We start from the raw sequence: 20,448 nt of genomic DNA on the forward strand, positions 1-20,448 counted from the left end.
GCTAACCATCTCCACCTCGGCCCCGTTGATGCTGACAGGGTTGTGCACAGTACTTTGCTTTCTGAAGTCAATGACCATCCCTTTAGTTTTTCTGTCATTGAGGGAGAGATTGTTGTCGCTGAACCACTCCACTAGGTTCTCTATCTCCCTCCTGTATTCTGACTCGTCGTTATTCGAGATCCGGCCCACTATGGTCGTATCGTCAGCAAACTTGTAAATCGAGTTGGAACCAAACTTTGCCACGCAGTCGTGTGTGTATAGGGAGTAGAGTAGGGGGCAAAGTACACAGCCTTGCGGGGCCCCGGTATTGAGGACTATTGTGGAGGAGGTGTTGTTTATTCTTACTGATTGTGGTCTGTGGGTCAGAAAGTCGAGGATCCAGTTGCAAAGTGAGGAGCCAAGTCCTAGGTTTTGGAACTTTGATATGAGCTTGGCTGGGATTATATTGAAGGCGGAGATGTAGTCAATAAATAGAAGTCTGATGTCGGAGTCCTTGTTGTCGAGATGCTCTGGGGATGAGTGCAGGGCCAGGGAAATGGCGTTTGCTGTGGACTGGTTGCGGCGGTATGCGAATTGCAGTGGATCAGGGTGTTCTGGGAGTATGGAGGTGATGCGCTTCATGACCAACCTCTGCACGTTCTCCCCATGTCTGCGTGGGCTTCCTCCGGGTGCTCCAGTTTCCTCCCAAACCCGAAAGACGTGCTTGTTCGGTTAATTGGACATTCCGAACTCTCCCTCTGTATCCCCGAACAGGCGCCAGAGTGTGGCGACTAGGGGATTTTCACAGTAACTTCATTGTAGTGTTAATGTAAGCCTACTTGTGACAATAATAAAGATTATTATTAATGACCAAAAACCATGCCCTTCGGCGTGGCAGTGGTTAGCACTGCTGCCTAAGGCGCTGAGGGCTCTGGTTCAAATCCTGGCCCTGGGTTACTGTCTGTGTGGAGTTTGCACAATCTCCCCCTGTCTGCGCGGGTTTAACCCCCCCCACCCCCCATCGAGTCTAACCTAACTGGCTCAACAATACGCAGCCCCATCCCCACACTTGACTTCCGTTAGCTAGCCTACCTCCTAGTACTAGAAAGGTGACCATTGACCCAAACCCCGGCTCCACCTATTCCCTAACTGTTGCCTTCGCTCCTACCCCAAACTCACCCCTCTCCCCTGGCCCTCATCCCCACCCATATTAAACCAAGCTCTAAACTCAGGGAAGAAAACACCCCATTATCCCAAAACTACTAAATAACTAACGGAAAAATAAACATAAAACAGAGCAGAGGAAACGTCTCCTCTCAAACTATCTCTACCAGAACCCCAACCCAACTCATATCAGCATGAACCTGAACAATAAAACCCCAACCACCCATAAGCAATCCTCAAACCAGTCCCTGTTCATTGTCACTGATCAACCTGCTCCAGAGTTTCGAAAGAAAGGTCCTTCGAGTCAAACGTGTCTCTCCCCTTGCCGCCTATCAGCTGAGAGAACTTTGCAGAAAGGTACTCGGTCAGCCTTGAGCCCCTGACTCCCTCCAGTAGACCCACCAGCCTCAGGTTCATGTGCCTGGACATGTTCTCCATATATTTATGTTTTGCCATATTTCTGTCGCCGGCAATCGCCATTTTGGCTTCCAACGACGTGAGTTGGCCCTCGTACTGAAATAAGGCCGTCTTGCCCAACTGCTCTTTGAGCGGACCCAGAGTCCCGCTACCAAAACTTTAAATGGTGCCCTCGTAAATCTCCCCGCCAAACTTCTCCAGCTCTTTTTCCATCACCCCCGCCATCATATCAAGGGTGATGGGTGTGGCCAGATCCCCGCCATCTTTGTTGACTCCTTGCTTGGATGCGACACGTCTAATTTCCCCCCGACCGCCTCTTTTCGATGCCGACCTCGACATCACCCAATTCACTGTCTTTTGCTCTGCTGGGCTGTTGGGCTACAACCCGAAAATTCCTCGCAAAAAATTCCTCGCTAAAGGGGCTAAAAAGCCCAAAGTACCTGGAACTGCATGGTAAAGCGCATCCGGCTGTTACATGCTGCCGCAGCGGAAGTCTCTTCCCCAATAGACAAATAGAGATCATGCAGGATCCTGCAAGTTGTCGAACTGGCGGCTTGGACCCTCATTGCCAACAGGAAATTCTGCCCTATAATTGAAACAGTAATGAGAAACCATGGATTTAAAATAATTGGCAAAAGAATTAGACTAAAAATTAGAAAATAATTCTTCACACAGAGGTTTGTCCAGCATTTTCTGTTCTTGTTGGGTTAAGACCTAAAACGCATGACCTGAAAGAACAGTGGAACCAGATTCCCCAAGAATTTGTGCAAGGCAATTGGATATGTATTTGAAGATGACTAATTTACAGGGGTATGGTGGGGTAACACGATCCTGGACCAAATCCGTATAGTGGCTCAGATACTGGGCAGATAGTCCAATATTTTATTTTAATTTTGACAGACTGTGAGGAAAGGATACCTTGCTTTAAAAGTGATTTCATGCAACATAGGAATATGGTGTGTAAAAACAAACTTTATTACGAACACGGTATTAAAATATCTTTCACATTACACAATAAAATAGCTTACTATTAGCCCTTAAACAATGCTAAGAGCCCTTAAATGCTATCTTTACTTCTACTCAAACAACAGAACTATCTCCGATCTCAATCCACTTTTAAATACAGTTAGCAGACCTTTGAGACTGTTTTAAGAGATAGACCTGAATCATATCAGAATATTGCAGGATCTCCAGCTGAAGTCTTCAGAGACTGTCTTCATGAATTCCAGAAACCAACTGAACAACCTCTGCTTCTCTACTAAAATGCCTGGTACTGGTACTCTAGCTCTACCCATTAGTTACATCATCTTACCAATTTAACACAAAGTATCCAAGTAACTACTCCACAGTGAATCCACATAATCCAAACAAAGATCCATTAACGCAAACTTTTACGATGCCTTAATTGCACCTCTGGCTCCGAAAAACACAGTTGTCTTGCAAACCAGGATTGTTAAAAGCACTACTGCAGCAGTCATATGTACGCTAATCCAGTCTTTTAACCCTCGTGCACAGAATTTATATAATACAATATCTCTGAAACTCCTGCATTCATCACAGGGGGAAACCTTGATGATGAAATCTTTCAAAGAGCTGGTATAGATGCTATAGTCTCCAGGCCTACTTTGTGGTGTAAGATTTTAAGATCCATGATAAGACCAGGAGTAGGTAATTCAGCCCCTGCAGTTTGTTATTCCATTCAGTCAAATCATGCCTGAACTGTATCTTAATGATATCTCCTTGCCTGTTTCATATACCTTGAATTGCTGATGTATCAATTTCAGTTTTTAAATTTTTAAGTGGCCAAGCCTAGATTCTAGGTCAAGCTCTTTGGGGGAGAAAGAGATACAGATTACCATTATCTTTTGTAATGCTTCCCATTGTCCTTTGTAATTTTTTCCAACATCAACACTGAACAGCCTGGCTCTAATTTTAAGGTTACGTCACTTTCCTCCACTGGAGGAAATAACTTCCCTTTGTCCACTCGATCTAATTCTTGAAGAATTTCAACATCTCAATTTGATTACCCTGTAATCATCCATACTCTAGGGACTACAAGTCTAATCAATGATTTAGCCCTTTTAGTCCTGGTATCATTCTCTTTTGTATCCCCCTCCCGAGATACAGTGGCCAAAACTTGAATGCTGCCCAGTAATGGGGTCTAGCCAGAGCTTTATATTACTGTAAGATAACTTCCATCCCTCTGTTTTCCAGTTCCCTTGAGTTAAAGACCAAAATTCCATTATCAGTTTGAATATATTTTGGACCTGTCCAGTAGCTTTATTGATTTTTCCTTTTTGTCGATTTTGAAAATATGGTACTGTCTTTTTTTGTTTAAGATTAAGGTAATTCTCACATCTTTAATTCAAAAGGAAACCTGGACATTCAGCAAATTAAAAATATAGATTTTTTTTTGCATTTCTGTTTTGCCTCCTCTTCAAGTTACTCAATATCACCGCTGATTAATGATGATTGCTACTACTTGCAGTTTACCTCAACTGACTGAGAATATTGGGCATTCTGACTAGGCATTTCTGGGCCACAGATGTGGAACTGGTCTCTTAGGTTCGATCACAAAAAATAAATGTTAACCTGCACTCTGCTGCAGCATTTGAAGTTGATGCATTGCACTTCGTTGACATTCTGCATGTAACAGCCAATAGAACAGCATGAAACAGCTTTTTAATCTTTTAGTATGATAGGCATATGGGAGGTACTGACAGAGTTGACACAGTGTCGCCAGGTTTTAAGTATTTCGCAACAGGCATTTCATCAACTGCCAAAGTAGTGCTGACATTTATACCTCTGTGATTATTTACACTTCTGAGCTGAGTGAAGACTTTCCAGCAGTGAAACACACCCAAGGAAGTCAGATGAATTTAGACGAAGTTCAGTTTAAGTAACCTTTTTAGAAACTCCCTCTGCCAGATTTCTCTCTCTCTCTCAATCCCAGCTGTCTTTCTCAATCCTCATTTTGCTTCCTGTAGCCGATTTAATTCTCATTTCTACTTCCTGCTTCATAATTCCTGGTTTAGGCTTTGCGTGGCGCAGTGAATATTGTTCAATCTGATTGGTTGAAGAACGTGTCAGCTACTCACAGAGGGCACTGTGTTCGATCAGATGCCAGAATAGGGCAGGCCTTCACTTAAAAAGCCACACAAAAACTAAGGGTAGCTGTCAGCAAAGTGAAAGATGAGTGCTATTCCTTCGCCACTGACCACAAAATCTGTGCCAATGTGAATTTGGGGCAGAGAACAAACACTAAATGTCTTACAGTGAATAAGAGAATGATCATCTGAATATGAAGAAATGAAAACTCAATAGTATAGAACATCAGTTACATTGTGGATGTTCTCCACAGCAGCGGGAATCATGGCCAAATGGGGGATGAAGTTGAAGTAATCAAAAACATGGGGAGAACAGCAACAGAAAAGACTTGCAACAGTATTTTGGATGGTAAATTAATTGGACACGTTCCTGTTTAATTATTTAATTTTTTGAAAAAACTCCAAAGATAGCTTGTAAAACAAGACTGACTTCGCTCCAGACGTATACCCAAACTCTCTTCCTTAATCAGCACAGGAATTCTAGAATTTGTTTCTTCATCTTTGATAAAATATAGCCCTCTTATAGAGTTGTAAGTTACAGTATTAATTTTAAATAAGTAGAGATACAGCTATAAGAGATAGAAAGATTGGTGAATAGAGAGGAGATAAATAGTAGAGAAAAACATATTTTGTAACTAACTGGTTTATGCATATTTCCCATTTCAATTTAATATATCATAATCTCGAGCAAGGGAAGTCTTGTGGTGCAGTGGTAGTGTCCCTGAGACTGGGCCAGAAGCTCCGGGTTCAAGCCACGTTTCAGGATTTGACGGCCAGCGAAGGTGCTACATTCATAACATTGCCAAAAGGTTGAATATCAGCCTGTAAAGCCTTCCAAAATACCTGACGGTAGGTGACCAGAGCAAGAGAGTTTCCTGGATAGCTTTACCGCAGAAGGAAACGGCAAGTCACTGCAGTGCTTTGTCAAACATAATCATGGAGAAATCCAATGATAGTACATACTCACCAATGCCCCCTCAGGGCATGGCACTTGAAGGAAGGGGCATCTCGAGGAACGCTTTTTCCTCCAAACATTTGTTCTATTCTCATTTAGTGCAATTATACAGCATGTTCTGCACTACTTTTCGTAATCCTGAAATGACATTCAATATTGTCTGGAGACCAATTGCTTTTTGTACTGTTCCTTAAACTAAATGGCTAAAAGATGAGAAACAAAGTTTTAGGGAATTCGAACTATCGTGAACATCCAACTTCGTTCTCTGCTGAGAAATAACTTTTTGTTTGTTTTGGAAGAACTCTGCAACCCCAATAGACTGCATTATTTAATAATTTAATTCGCCCATTATTTGCCTCCTAAACCTCATGAAGAAAGACTTTGCTTTTCATGCAGGTTTGGATCTAATGCTTTGGCAGAACATGCTACGTCAGTCAACAATTGCTGCATTGTAATGGAGGCATTGGTCATGAAGAGACTTAACTAATAAATGTATATCAACTGTTTGAGTTGGCCCTGTTCACCTTTCTAAAAGCAAGATTTTATAAAGAAACTTTGTGTTATTTCCAGATCCGAGAAATGCTTAAAAAAACCTTCAGACCAGTCGGATTCAAGTATTACGTCAGGAACATTCATCATATGCTGGCAACCAATCTTTAAACTTAAAATTTACATGATCGTGAAATGGATCTTCCATTAGATTGAAAGAGCCTTTACTAATGCTGAACTAAAATTCATTTTGAATAACATCCCATTCTGATTTTGCTGCTTCAGATCATCATTTGTATTGGCAGATTTAAAGGGATCGTAGGGTCAATTCAATGTCTGGAAACTCATCATCACGTTCTAATGTCAAAACCAAATTGCTGAGAAATTCGTAGCTGTTCAATCTGTTTGCCCAGGTGTGGAAACTCTACCGAGAGAGACACTATTCACTTTCCAGAGAGTTTAGTGCAGATTGGCTGAGTCAGAGTTTGAGAGTTCCCAAGTACTCACAAGTGTACTGGTGGAATCTAGTTTAATCATTTTCAAAGAGTCTTCAAATGTAAATTCTGCAATAAACAGAACATTTTGATTGCAGTTTTTTTCGCTGATCAAGAAAAGTGGTGTGAATGCTGTGATGGAATGGTTTTCCATATTTTCATCAGCATGAGCATCAACCACTGCTAATTTAAGTATTCTAATTAAAATTCTCTCACTATGTGCCTACAACTTAAATTCCAAACTCTTCGGGTGGCACAGTGGTTAGCTGCCTCACACCAGTGACCTGGGTTTCACTCTGCCCTTGTGTGACTGTGTGGAGTTTGTACATTCTCCCCGGGCGGGATTCTCCGAAATGGAGGCAGAGTGTCCGCGCCGTTGTGAACGCCGTTGCGTTTCACGACGGCGCAAAACGGGCGCGGCACTACCGATTCTGGCCCGACGCTGGAGCGGTTCACGCCGCTCCAGCCTCCCTTCCCGGTGCCAACTGGGCGTCGTGCCAACCCGCGCATCCGCAGGGCGCCGCGCCAACCCACGCATGTGCGGTGGACTTCAACGCGCCGGCCCCGAAGCAACATGGCGTGGGGGTTCAGGGGCCGGTTGCATAACAAAATAGGGCCGTGGCAGGAGAGGCTGGCCCTCCGATCGGTAGGCCCCGATCGCGGACCAGACCCCATCGGAGGAGGCCGCCCCCCGATCCTGCGCGCAGAGTTCCCGCCGGCTTCGAGCAGGTGTGGACGGTGCCGGTGGGACTCTGCCATCTCCGCGCGGCCGCTCGGCCCATCAAGACCGGAGAATCGACGGCCCGGCCGCGCACAACAGCCCGGCGCGGGGCTCGGAGAATCGCACCCCCCCCCCCGTGTCTGGGTTTCCTCCGGGTAGTCCGGTATCCACCCACAGTCGTAATGATGGTCAGGTTAGATGAATTAGCCATTCTTAATTGCCCTTGGTTCTAAAAGATGTGCAAATTTTGGGGATCGGGCAGGGAAGTGGGCCTAGGGAGGGTGTTCTTTAGATGGTCGGTGCAGACTCGATGGGCTGAAAGGCCTACTTCTACACTGTAGCGATTCTATTTGGTTTCTTATGACACCATTCTAAATTTTGCATCCTAACCATTTACTTTGAGGTTGCAAATTTGCTTAAATTACATGCCACTAATCAACATAGTGTTTGGTTAAAATTCCTCAGACTTATTATACAGTGGCAATTATTGCAAAAAGTGGATGAAGCTTTCAATCCAGATATAAAAAGGAAACATTTATAATAGTTTAACGCATTTTACTACCGCATTCTTTCAATGGTCAAACTGTGGTTCATCATAACCAAACTTTATCCCTTTGGATGCATAGGCTGCATTCATGAAAACTCTAAAATTTATTCCTGTGTAACATAGTGTGTGCAATCTATCCATTTTGGTTTGAAAATGGTAGATATTACTGCAAAAACCTGAGATTCAGTCACTCGATACTTATCTCGTATCAATACTAAGGGAATCAGGGGACATGGGAACAATGCAGAATGAGGTAGATGAGCCACAATCTTATTCAATGGCAGAGTATGTTCAGGGATCAAATGGCCACCTGCTCCTATTTCTCATGTTCTTAGAATCTGAGACAGAATCTGAGACAAAATAAATGAATATAATGAAGAACCAGTTAGCTTTTGGACAAATAGCTTCCAGTTGATGTCATCTCTAAATTCCTGATTCGTACAATGGCAGATATCAATCTTTATTGTGCATGAAATATTCTTCAAGAAGAATTGATACTGAGATTCTTCTTCTGATCAACTACCAGCTTTTCAATTAATCCCTGTGCTGTTTAAACTCTGCTTTTAACTATTCTGCAAGTCTATGCAAAAAAAATATTTTAACTTCTAATTGCTGAGGACAAACTCAACAGTGTAATATATTTAATTCATAATATATCTAATTAGGAACAGAAAATGGATTTTGATAGATTTGATCTTCTCCAAAGACATTTGTCTGGGGCTGACAGCTTTGACCTTCTCCAAAGACATTTGTCTGGGGCTGACAGCAGATGATGGTTTCCATAGACAAAGCAGTTCTCCAAAGAAATGAAATACATGGCCTTATACATGAATGAGTGAGATTGCAGATTTGGGATTAACAATTGTCCCCATAATTGCTGCATTGACTACCAGCGGACCACAACTCTCTTGGGGAGGTCAAATCGATACACAATGGTAAAAGTCAAAATATCTGTATCTTGTCACGCATGTCAGAACGTAATAGGGGATTTCTCGGAATATACAAATATTTTTGCATGATTTTGTTAAACACATCCCTCCAGTAGCAAGGACTGATTATTTCGCATCAAAGTAAGAATGCAACAACTACATTTTTTTTAAAAAAAACACAATTTCAGTATTTGATCTAAAAGGCAATCTGATTTTTGTGTGGAGTGAATAAGTGCTTCAAACTATTCTACAGTCCGATGAACCCTCTGCTGCCCAGTTTCTGTAGAGAAACCACAGTCTGGTTCTAGATCAGATGTTGCAGTTCACTGTTCTTTTCCTGCCTAATACAGTTTTTAGATTAGTGTGAACCATGAAAGAAGATCTCATGTCATGTTGCTGTTTGTGCAGGGGAGCAGGTTAAAATCATGATGGAATTTTCACGCTGGATAAGTAACTCGAGATATCTTAATTGCTTACCAATTCTATGGTTGATCTCCATAATCAAAATCTTGAAATTGCAGTTAAGAAACAGAAATTGGTAGTGCAAGTGTGGTTAATTATACAAGGCTGAAATCTGGAACCTCCCACCTTTCAAGCTAAACGGCAGGACCATTAGTTACACCATTGTGCAGGTAAAGATTGATGCAGTTCCTTCCTCTTGGAATAGCACTTTTTGTATTTCAGAAAATCTCAGCTATTAGAGAAGAGTACCTAATCCAGCAGTACAATATTATCTCTGGACAGAGTACGATACTATTTATTCTTTCATGGAATGTGAGCATTGCTGGCAAGACCAACCAGCATTTGTTGCCCTTTCCTAATTACCCTTAAGAAGATGATGGTTGCGGCGGCACTGTGGTTAGCATTGGTGCCTCACGGTGCCGAGGACCTGTGTTTGATTCTGGCCCTGGGTCACTCTGTGTGGAGTTTGCACATTCTCCACGTGTCTGCGTGGGTCTCCACCCCACAACCCAAAGATGTGCAGGGTAGGTGGATTGGCCATGCTAATTTGCCCCTTAATTGGAAAAATAAATGTAAAAAACCTGCTGCAGTCCATCTGACATAGGTACTGCACCCACAGTTCATACAGAAACTTAAATATGTATTTTCCTTGCAATGTTTTGTGCAAAATGTTATCCAACCCTATTTTGTCATGTTAGCCTTCAGTGAATTGATCTGTATCATCAGATCTTTTTGTCCCACCATCTATGTTGTGTTATTGCCTGTCACCTCTCCTCCCTCAGTAGAAACCATGAACCACCTTACTTGTTTCCTGCTTTGATGGGGAATGATAATTCTTGAAATTCTTTTATTTATTTAAGGGATGTGGGCGTAACTGGCCCGACCAGCATTTATTGTCCATCCCTAATTGCCCTTGAGAAGATGGTGGCGAACTGTCTTCTTGAAACACTGTAGTCCCTGTGGTGTAGGTCTACCTACAATGCTGTACATCTGATGATGCTGTACTGTATCTAGAAAAGATTCAGATATGGATTGAAGGGGAGGAGAAAAGTTGTATTGACTAATATTTCAATAATCTCTAGAATTATTAATGAGAAGAAGATAAAATTAGTCAAAGTTAAATCCCTAAATTGGTAGATGAAAGAGTGCTTTCAAGAAATGACACTTCTGTGAATTTGGCAAAAAGGAAAGATCAGTCAATGACTGAGATTAGTAGAGTTGGGGAGTGAAATTAATGAAACAAAAATAAAGTGCTGGAGAATCTCAGCAGGTGCAGCAGCATCCATGGAGAGGGAAACAGCGAACGTTTCAAGTCCAATTTGACTCCTCTTCAGAAGAATCAATTCCAAAGAAGAATCAAAATGGACTTTAACCATTAACTCTGTTTCTCTATCCTCAAATGTTGCCAAACCTGCTGAGATTTTACAGAATGTTCTGTTTTTCAGAGCTGCCGCATCTACCGTGATTTGATTTTATAATAAAAATAATGCCTGTTAATTGAACCCTCAAAAAAAGAGTATTTTCTAGTTTACTTGTGTAGCATTTAGCTTTGACATGAATTAAAGGGAAATATTGCTAATACAGCATCCTGAATAAATCTCCTACCATGAACACATGGCATGTTATGAACTGAACTATTTTTGATGATTGCATTATCAATATTTTCAATACTGGTATTTTTTTAAATGCTTACATTTACAAAACTTTTTTTTAGCAGAGATTACCTTAACAATGTGCTATCTCTGAGGTAATGCACTATGCAACCATAACAGAGAGTTAGGAGTGGTCTAATGGATAAGCATATACTGTACGTTATGTGCAATTATGTCCTGGATTAAGAGTTTGTTTTCCAAGCTTAATTTGTGCATTCTGCACAATTACGAATGGTGAGGAAATGGAAACGGGCATTTGGAGTCCTGTTTAATCTCAATTGTCACAGATTAGTGATAAAACTGCCGATTAAATTTAAAATTCACTGACTGAGTAGAATTGGTATTTTCATTTTACAGTAATAATTTTCTTCAGATCTTCAGTATTGCAGATATGAATTGTAAAAACAATTTGGAAAATATTTACACTGAAACAATACAACCAGATCAAAAAACACGTCAAAATTATTTTAGTTGAGATCAAATCCTCTCCGCGTTTTAAACTTCATTGTTTGTTTTGGATATTTGATTATAATGCAAATCTATAAGTAATTTTGTTTTGATGTGCACTGATGTGACACAAATGTACATTATCCTTATGGTTTCTAATTTATACTTTGCTGCACTATTTCATCTCCATGTGATTGAAATATACAGTTTTATCTTTCCTTAGACTCTGTATATGAACCTGCCAAATCTGTGTCACTAACTTCAGCAGATCAAAATCGGTGGGACAAACTTGACAGATATTACAGAAATGGTAAGATGTTTCAAGTACATATTTTACATTTGTAACTTGGGGTAGTGGCCTTATCACTCGATTAGCAATCCAGAGACCCGGGATAGCGCTATGAGGACTCTGGTTTGGAATTAAAAGTCCAATGATGACCATGAAACCATTGTCGATTGTCATAATAACCCATCTGGCTCACTAATGTCCTTCAGGGAACGAAGTATGTCATCCTTACCTGGTCTGGTCTACATGTGAATCCAGATCCACTGCAGTGTGGTTGACTTTTAAATGTCTTCTTAAATGGCCTCACAAGCCACACAGTTGAAGGGCATTTGGGGATGAGTAACAAATGATGCCCACATGCTACACTACGATGTCCACATTCCATGAACGAATGAAAAAAACATTGTATCTGTTAAATGCTATGTTTTTGTACATAGTTGTCATGCAATTATTGTATGGAATCAATTCTTGGATATAAGCAAAATGTGTGTTACAAAGGAAGAAAGGACTAATCATGTGATCCATGCTAATAGTAATTAAATTATATTCCACATTACATCAGGAATTTGGATTTCATCAGTGAAGAAACACAATGTAACATAAGTGTCATTGTATATGTCTGTATTGCTTGCTAGACAATTGCCAGAAACTAATGACAGTTTAACAGAAAGAACTTATATTAATGTATTGCCTTATTGCACCTTCAGCTATTTTACAACCAACAAACTTCATTTGCTCGGTAGTCACTGTCCTCACATGGGCAAACAGAACAGCCGATATTCCACAAAGAGAAAGTTAAACAAATAGTCAGTTAATCTGTTTTTGGCAGTGATTACTTTGGCTAAGACAATGAAGAACCTGTGCTCTTCTTTGCATATTCTCATGGAGCCTTTAATCGCCAGCTGAACAGTTAAATGGGGCTTTATTTTAATATCTTGGTAAAACACTTCAGCAATACCCCCTTAGTTCTTCTGCGCTGTATAAAATCAACTTTTACATTAGGCTCAATAATCTTGAAAATCACTATATTCCTGAATAATTCCAGATCTTACTGTAATTACACTACATTATCTGCCACTCACTACAAACTGACGGAGTGATATATTAGTGCTTTGCCATGAAGATTCTCTCTTCATTCTTCCACGCAGAAAGTTCTAGATCATAATCATAGGAACATTGGACTTAGGAGTACGCCACAGTCTTCTTATCGCTCTTGTTGCTGCACAGCATGCAGGTCCTTTTCCACAAGGAAGGAGATCAAAATTGCAGATGAGTCACATATGTTTTCATGTACTCTCTGCCAAGAATTATGAATCAGCATTGGTGAGGACCTGGGCACAAATAGCCTTCTTTGCCTTCTGTAAATTGTGCTGTGAGTATATGACTAAACAATAGGGCCAAAATGAATGATTTAATGGATTGAAAAGAGAAATCCTGGAGTAAAAAGCAATCATTGGTGGAGAAGAAAATATAAAAGTTGCCAGAAAATGTTACAATGTAGTAAAATCAGTTTGAGCTAGAGTTTGGGCAATTTTATCTCCTTTTTATTTCCTTTCACTTTTTGAGTTCAGAGATTTTACTGTTCAATGTGCTCTTTAATTGAGAATTGGGATGTCTTGTGGTGCAGTGGGTAGCATCTCTGCCTCTGATCTGGAAGTTATGAATTTCACCCCAGGACTTGATGCCAAAGGAAGGTATGTTCATAACATGGTCAAACAGGTTGAGTATCAGCCTTTGAATCCTTCCAACACATGGCATTAAGAGCAGGAAAGGTTCCTGGTCAGCCGTCTGATGGAAAGAACGTCTCCACCATCACTACAACGTCTATGTACAAATGCAGCAACTCTGGCACCCTGAATGAAGTGTAACACAGTACCACACCGTAACTGTAAGTTATATTTACTGTCTTTCTACATAATCTTGAAAATTCTGCTGCCATGCTGGCTCACTCTAACTTCTTGGTTCCCCAGCATCGCATTTGGAAGGTAACCTAATGATGCAGTGGGGAATCCCTCTAGGAAGTTCCTATGTAAGGGTTTACCTGACAATTGTCCATTGCTCTAGGCTGGGAACCATCCAAGAAAGCGATCTAAATCACTAACTTCACAGGCATATGCTGGTTTTACCCTGATACTTATTCAAAAAGAGTTAGTAAGAAAAAAACACATCTAACTTCAGTGTACCTATTCTAAACATCCACGCCCAGACCAGCCCCCGATTCCCCCACGGGAGCCCCTCGCTGCAAGCAAACAACCCCATGGACTGACCTGACATGCCCACTCCGATCTGATGTCTGAATCCCCCTTCCCTCCACTTACCTTTCAAATTTCCCTTCTCCCTTTAAATTGTCCCTTTAAACATTTTAAGGGGGTCTTTCCACTCCTCCTGTCTCTCTCGGTCTATGTGAGGAAGGTCAGGTGAGACAGGGGCTTGGGAATTTCAACAAGGGTAAGTCCATCCAGAGTGGCAATCCGCCAGTGATTGCCACTCCAAGGAAGTTACAGGGCAATACATTTTACTTCTTCCCTAAATCTAAAACTGATAATTGATTTTAAAAAGGAAGATTTTTTTAGCCTCAAGTTAATAGAAGGCTGTGTGAATAAAAAGGGATTGGGGGAAATTTTGTGGCAAAGAAGACATTAAATTACCATACTTGAGCGTGGAGATTGCGATGAATTTGGGCTTGTTTATGTTGCACTCAATTTTATCTATTGAAGCTTACTTATGAAAAATTGATTGATTTTTGCCACAAGCTCCTTGTTATGTTGCACATTTTGCAGCGTGTTATTTTTGAGCTACAATTTTGTTAATTTCCAGTTGTTCTGTGAAGATGTGACAGTTCAATTTACTGTAACATTTTCAGATGTTCTGTGAAGATGTGACAGTTCAATTTATTGTAACATTCACAGAAAGCGGCTTGATATATTTGCCATTCTTCACCACTCCGGAATCTCATCATAACCAGTATTTGAAAATATTTTAGAAATCTAAAATGGAACCGATTGTATTTTTATCTGTATTTTTCGGCTTCTTGCATTAGCAAATAACTATGCTCTATTTGTTTTAAACCTAAATTGTTGTATGACATGTGGTGGAAATTTTTATGGAGCAGAATAAACCCAGATACTGGAATGATTTTGAATTCAAGCTTCGTGAAAGAGTGCGAATCGTGCATTCCTAGGGAACGTTTCCGTTAATATCTGAACACAATTTGTACTAGTATTGTGCCTTGCAATTGGGTATGCTGTAAAAGAATATACTGTAATGAACATTTGATACAGTAATTATGCTGGATATTGATGCAAGTTTCAAGAATCTGAAAACATGCTTAAAGTTTCACATTTAAAAATAAATAGTACAAACTATTGTCACAGGCATTATATTTGTGTTGCGCTGGCACAGCTTATAAAAGTATTAATGAATAAGTTCATTGCTTGCAGCCCACTGCTAGATGAGTTTTCCTGTCACATCCATACTGCAGTTGTTCGAAATGAGACCGCGTGCTTTCTCAAAGCTGGTCTAGTCCGACAGCATTCTTTTGAGAACAATCTTAATTACAAAAGAAAGCAAACATTGTGGTCTCCTGCTGCACAATAAACTATATTCAGACTTGTTCCATTATTTCCACCTGGAAAAGTGATCAGAAACTTCACCATTGAATGTTCCAGAACAGGTGGCTGGATTAATTACAAGCCTTATTGTAGGTTAGTGATATTATGGTCTTTGCCTCACAAACTGTGAGATCAACTTATATTAATGTTCATAACCCCTATTGCATACACAATCATCCGTTCACAGTTTATGTTTAAGTTTCAGCGTTAAATGTAATAGCTGAGGCCTTCCTATTTTTAATTTAAAGTTCGAAGGAATATATATCCCGAGCCATTCGCTCTTCATGAGACAGGAAGAAGGAAGCATTAGCAGGAGAAAGCTCAATGACAAATGACTCCCTGTCAAGGGCAGACCACCAGCTACTGATGTCAGGCCTGTCCAAAATCCTTCTACCTGCCTCCGCTCACCCCTTTCCCTTCCTTACACAAGATAGGCAAATGTTCAAAACCAGCAGGTTTTGTGCTGACAACTAGCTGAAAAGATTTAAATGTGACAAAGAACTGAAATGAGCTTGGTCCTTGTGGTGATACCATTGGGCCGAGTGTATGACATGAATTATAATCCTGCAAGTAAGAAACAATGATACTGGAAATACGTGCAGTATTAAATAATTTATTTTAGATAAAACAAATAATCCTCTTCCCCATTCGAAACACTTCTTAAACCCTGCAAAGAACAATTGGGAGACTTGGTAATTAAAATAAAAAATTTCATTTGATTTACTGGTATGTGCTGGACCTGTTGCCCTTTTATTGATTGACGATGATATTTCCAATATTGGAGCTGTAAATTTGGACTTTTTCTTCCCTGGCATGTTACTACTGTTATCTGTTTAGTCACTAATGACACTTGCTGCTGACCTCAATGATAGCTGCCCACAAAGATATGCTGATCTCTTAAGTGTGGGCTTTCTCATTCTTTTTAAAAAAGCTTTTCATAAAATATCAAGAACAAAATGAGAAAAAAAAAGGAACCCAACAGGGTTAAGTACAAAACACAATCTAAAAAAGCAACCCCCATACGCCCCCCTGTACATAAGTCAGGGTGTTAATGTTAATTTATTATTTAACACAACAGGTATATAACACCCCCTCAGACCCTTCAGTGTGAATAACAAAAACAATAATAAAGTAAACGCACCCCCCCGACCCCCCCCCCCCCCCCGCCGAGCTGCTGCTGCCTTTGACCAATGTCTATCGTTCTGCCAGGAAGTCTAAGAACGGTTGCCACCGCCTAAAGAACCCTTGTATCGACCCTCCCAAGGCGAATTTCACCCTCTACAATTTAATGAACCCTGCCATATCACAGATCCAGGATTCCACGCTTGGGGGCCTCTCATCTTTCCACTGAAGAAGAATCCTTCGCCGGGCTACCAGGGACGCAAAGGCCAGAATTCCGGCCTCTTTCGCCTCCTGCACTCCCGGCTCCTCTGCCACCCCAAATATTGCGAGCCTCCAGCCCGGTTTGACCCTGAATCCAACCACCCTCGACACCGTCCTCGCTACGCCGTTCCAAAATTCCTCCAGCGCTGGGCATGCCCAGAACATATGGGTGTGATTTGTCTGGCTCACTGAGCACCTAACACATCTGTCCTCCCCCCCCGCAAAAAACCGGCTCATCCTTGTCCCAGTCATGTGTGCCCTGTGCAGCACCTTAAACTGTATGAGGCTGAGCCTCACGCACAATGAGGAAGAGTTCATCCTCCCCAGGGCATCTGCCCATGTCCCTTCCTCAATTTCCTCGCTCAACTCCTCCTCCCACTTACCTTTTACCTCCACCATCGAGGCCTCCTCCTCCTCCTTCATCACCTGTTAATTTTCCGAGATCTTCTCCACTCCCCCCCCCCCCCCCCCCCCCCCCCCCCCGCCGAGAGCACCCTGTCCTGTACTGTGTGTGGCAGTAGCCGTGGGAATTCCACCACCTGACGTCTGGCAAACGACCTTACCTGTAAGTACCTGATGGTGTTCCCCGGGGGGGGAGCCCGGACTTCTCTTCCAGCTCACCCAGGCTCGCGAACTTCCCGTCCACAAACAGGTCCCCCAACTTTCGTATCCCTGCCCTGTGCCACTCCGAAAACCCTCCACCTGTTCTTCCTGAGGCGAACCGGTGGTTCCCCCGTAATGGTGTCCACGCCGAGGCCCCAACTTCCCCCCCCCCCCCCCTGTGCCGCCTCCCCTGCCCCCAAATTTTGTGGGCAGCCACCACCACCGGGCTCGTGGTATACCTCCTTGGAGGGAGCGGCAGCGGCGCCGTTGCCAGCGCCCACAGACCCGTACCCACACAACACGCCGTCTCCAGCCTCTTCCATGCAGCCCCCTCCCCCTCCATCACCCACTTGCGCACCATCTTCGCATTGGCGGCCCAGTAGTACCCACAGATGTTGGGCAGCGCCAGTCTCTCCCCCCCCCCCCCCCCCCCCCCTTATCTCTCTCCGCTCCAGGAACACCCTTCTCACCCTCGGAGTCCCTCGCGCCCACACAAACCCCATTATACTCCTGTTAACCCGCCTGAAAAAAGCCTTCAGGATAAACATGGGGAGGCACTGGAACAGGAACAAAAACCTTGGGAGCACCGTCATTTTGATTGACTGCACCCTACCCGCCAAGGACAGCGGCAACCTCTTGAACTCCTCCTCCATTTGCTCCACCAGCCTTGTAAAATTAAGCCTAAGCAGGGCCCCCCAGCTGCTGGCCACCTGGACACCCAAATACCTGAAGCTCCTCTCTGCCTTTTTTAGTGGGAGCTCACCAATCCCCCTCTCCTGGTACCCTGGGTGAACTACGAACAGCTCGCTCTTACCCATGTTGAGCTTGTACCCCGAAAAGTCCCCGAATTCCCGAAGGATCCTCATTACCTCCGGCATTCCTCCCACCGGGTCCGCCACATACAGCAGCAGGTCGCACGCAAAAAGCGACACCCTATGAGCCCCCCCGCACCAACCCCCTCCAGTTCCTCGACTCTCTCAGTGCCATAGCCAGGGGTTCAATCGCCAGTGCGAAGAGCAGGGGGGACAAGGGACACCCCTGCCTTGTCCCTCGGTGCAACCGAAAGTACTCGGACCTCCTCCTGTTTGTGGCCACACTCGCCATCGGGACCTCATACAACAGCCTAACCCACCTGACAAACCCCTCCCCAAACCCGAACCTCTTCAGCACCTCCCACAGGTACCCCAACTCTACCCTATCGAAGGCCTTCTCAGCGTCCATCGCCACCACTATCTCCACCTCCCCCTCCCTCGCCGGAATCATGATAACGTTCATAAGCCTCCGCACATTCACGTTCAACTGTCTCCCCTTCACAAACCCCGTCTGGTCTTCATGGATGATCTGCGGCACACAATCCTCAATCCTCGTGGCTAAGACCTTTGCCAGCACCTTGGCATCTACATTTAGCAAGGAAACCGGTCTGTAAGACCCACATTGCAGGGGATCCTTGTCCCGCTTCAGGATCAAGGAGATCAGTGCCCGGGACATCGTCGGGGCAAAGCCCCCCCCTCCCTTACCTCATTAAAGATCCTGACTAACAGCGGGCCCAACAGGTCCATATATTTTTTTATAGAATTCGACTGAGAAACCATCCGGCCCCGGTGCCTTCCCCGCCTGCATGCTTCTTATCCCTTTGATCAGCTCCTCCAGCCCAACCGGGGCACCCAATCCCGCTACCAGTCCCTCTTCCACCTTTGGAAACCTCAATTGGTCCAGGAAACGGCCCATCCCTCCCTGCCTCCCGTGGGGGCTCGGATTGGTACAATTCCTCATAGACGTCCCTGAAGACTCCATTGATGCTAACCCCACTCCGCACCACACTCCCTCCCCTGTCCTTTGCACCCCCGATCTCCCTAGCTGCGTCCCGCTTCCGAAGCTGATGCGCCAACATCCGGCTTGCCTTTTCCCCATACTCTTAAATCGCCCCTAGGCCTTCCTCCACTGCACCTCCGCCATCCTGGTGGTCACCAGGTCGAATTCGGCCTGGAGGCTACACCTCTTCCTCAACAATCCTTCCTCTGGCTCCTCCGCATACCTCCTGTCTACCCTCACCATCTCCCCCACCTTCCTCTCCCTCTCCCCCTGCTCCTTGTGGGCCCTAATGGAGATCAGCTCTCCCCTCACCACCGCCTTCAGTGCCTCCCATACCATCCCCACTCGGACCTCCCCGTTGTCGTTGGTCTCGAAGTACCTCTCTATACGTCCTCGGACCCACTCGCTCACCTCCTCGTCCGCCAGCAGCCCCACCTCCAAGCGCCACAGCGGGTGCTGCTCCCTCTCATCCCCCATCTCCAAGTCCACTCAATGTGGGGCGTGGTCCGAAATGGCTATTGCCGAATACTCAGTATCCTCTACTCTCGCTATCAGCGCCCTACTCAAAATGAAAAAGTCGATTCGAGAATAAGCCTTATGGACATGTGAGAAGAATGAAAATTCCCTAGCCCCTGGCCTTGCAAATCTCCAAGGGTCCACCCCTCCCATCTGGTCCATAAACCCCCGCAGCACTATAGCCGCCGCCGGCTTCCTACCCATCCTAGACCTGGAGAGATCCAGTGCCGGATCCAGCACCGTGTTAAAGTCTCCCCCCATTATCAGGCCCCCCACTTCCAAGTCTGGGATCCGACCCAACATACGCCGCATAAAACCCGCATCATCCCAGTTCGGGGCATACACATTGACCAGTACCACCCTCTCTCTGCAAATTACCACTTACCATTATGTACCTACCGCCATTATCTGCCACAGTGCTCGACGCCTCGAATGACACCTTCTTTCCCACCAATATCGCCACCCCTCGATTTTTGGCATCCAGCCCCGAGTGAAACACCTGACCTACTGCTGACCCCGGCCACTCCCGCCTCTCCTTCGACTCCTCCCATTGTGTGGCACACCCTCATCTCCTGTCCCCATCCATAGGCTCTCCCCCTCCCCCTTCCATTCCAAGCGCGGGAAACAACCCTCGCTTCCCCGCCCCCTCCAGTCTTCAGCGCGGGAAAAAGCCCGCGCTTTCCACCTACCAGCCCCCGCCACCTCTGACGCAGCTCCTTTTACAGACCCGGTCCCCTCACCCCTGACTCGGGCCTTCCCCTCCCCCGCGGGGCCCCATCTCACCCCCCCCCCCCCCCCCCCCGTTCCGTTTACCTATCCCCCTTCAAGAGCCCCCCCGACCAACCCAACCAAAACAGTGCCCACCCTGCCCCAG

The 20,448-nt window shown here is 44.1% G+C and overlaps 1 protein-coding gene across 3 annotated transcripts in view; it reads left to right on the forward strand.

The window, feature by feature from the left end:
- The window catches only part of phkb (phosphorylase kinase, beta), a 447,849-nt gene that overhangs the window by 32,134 nt on the left and 395,267 nt on the right, over positions 1 to 20,448 (forward strand). For all 3 annotated transcript variants that reach the window (XM_072518193.1, XM_072518192.1, XM_072518194.1), the window contains one exon: positions 11,587 to 11,673. In XM_072518193.1, the coding sequence (XP_072374294.1) occupies positions 11,587 to 11,673 (87 nt within the window). The remainder of the gene's footprint in view (positions 1 to 11,586; positions 11,674 to 20,448) is intronic.

Source organism: Scyliorhinus torazame, chromosome 10, assembly GCF_047496885.1.
Source record: "Scyliorhinus torazame isolate Kashiwa2021f chromosome 10, sScyTor2.1, whole genome shotgun sequence".
In the NCBI taxonomy this organism is placed as follows: Eukaryota; Metazoa; Chordata; class Chondrichthyes; order Carcharhiniformes; family Scyliorhinidae; genus Scyliorhinus; species Scyliorhinus torazame.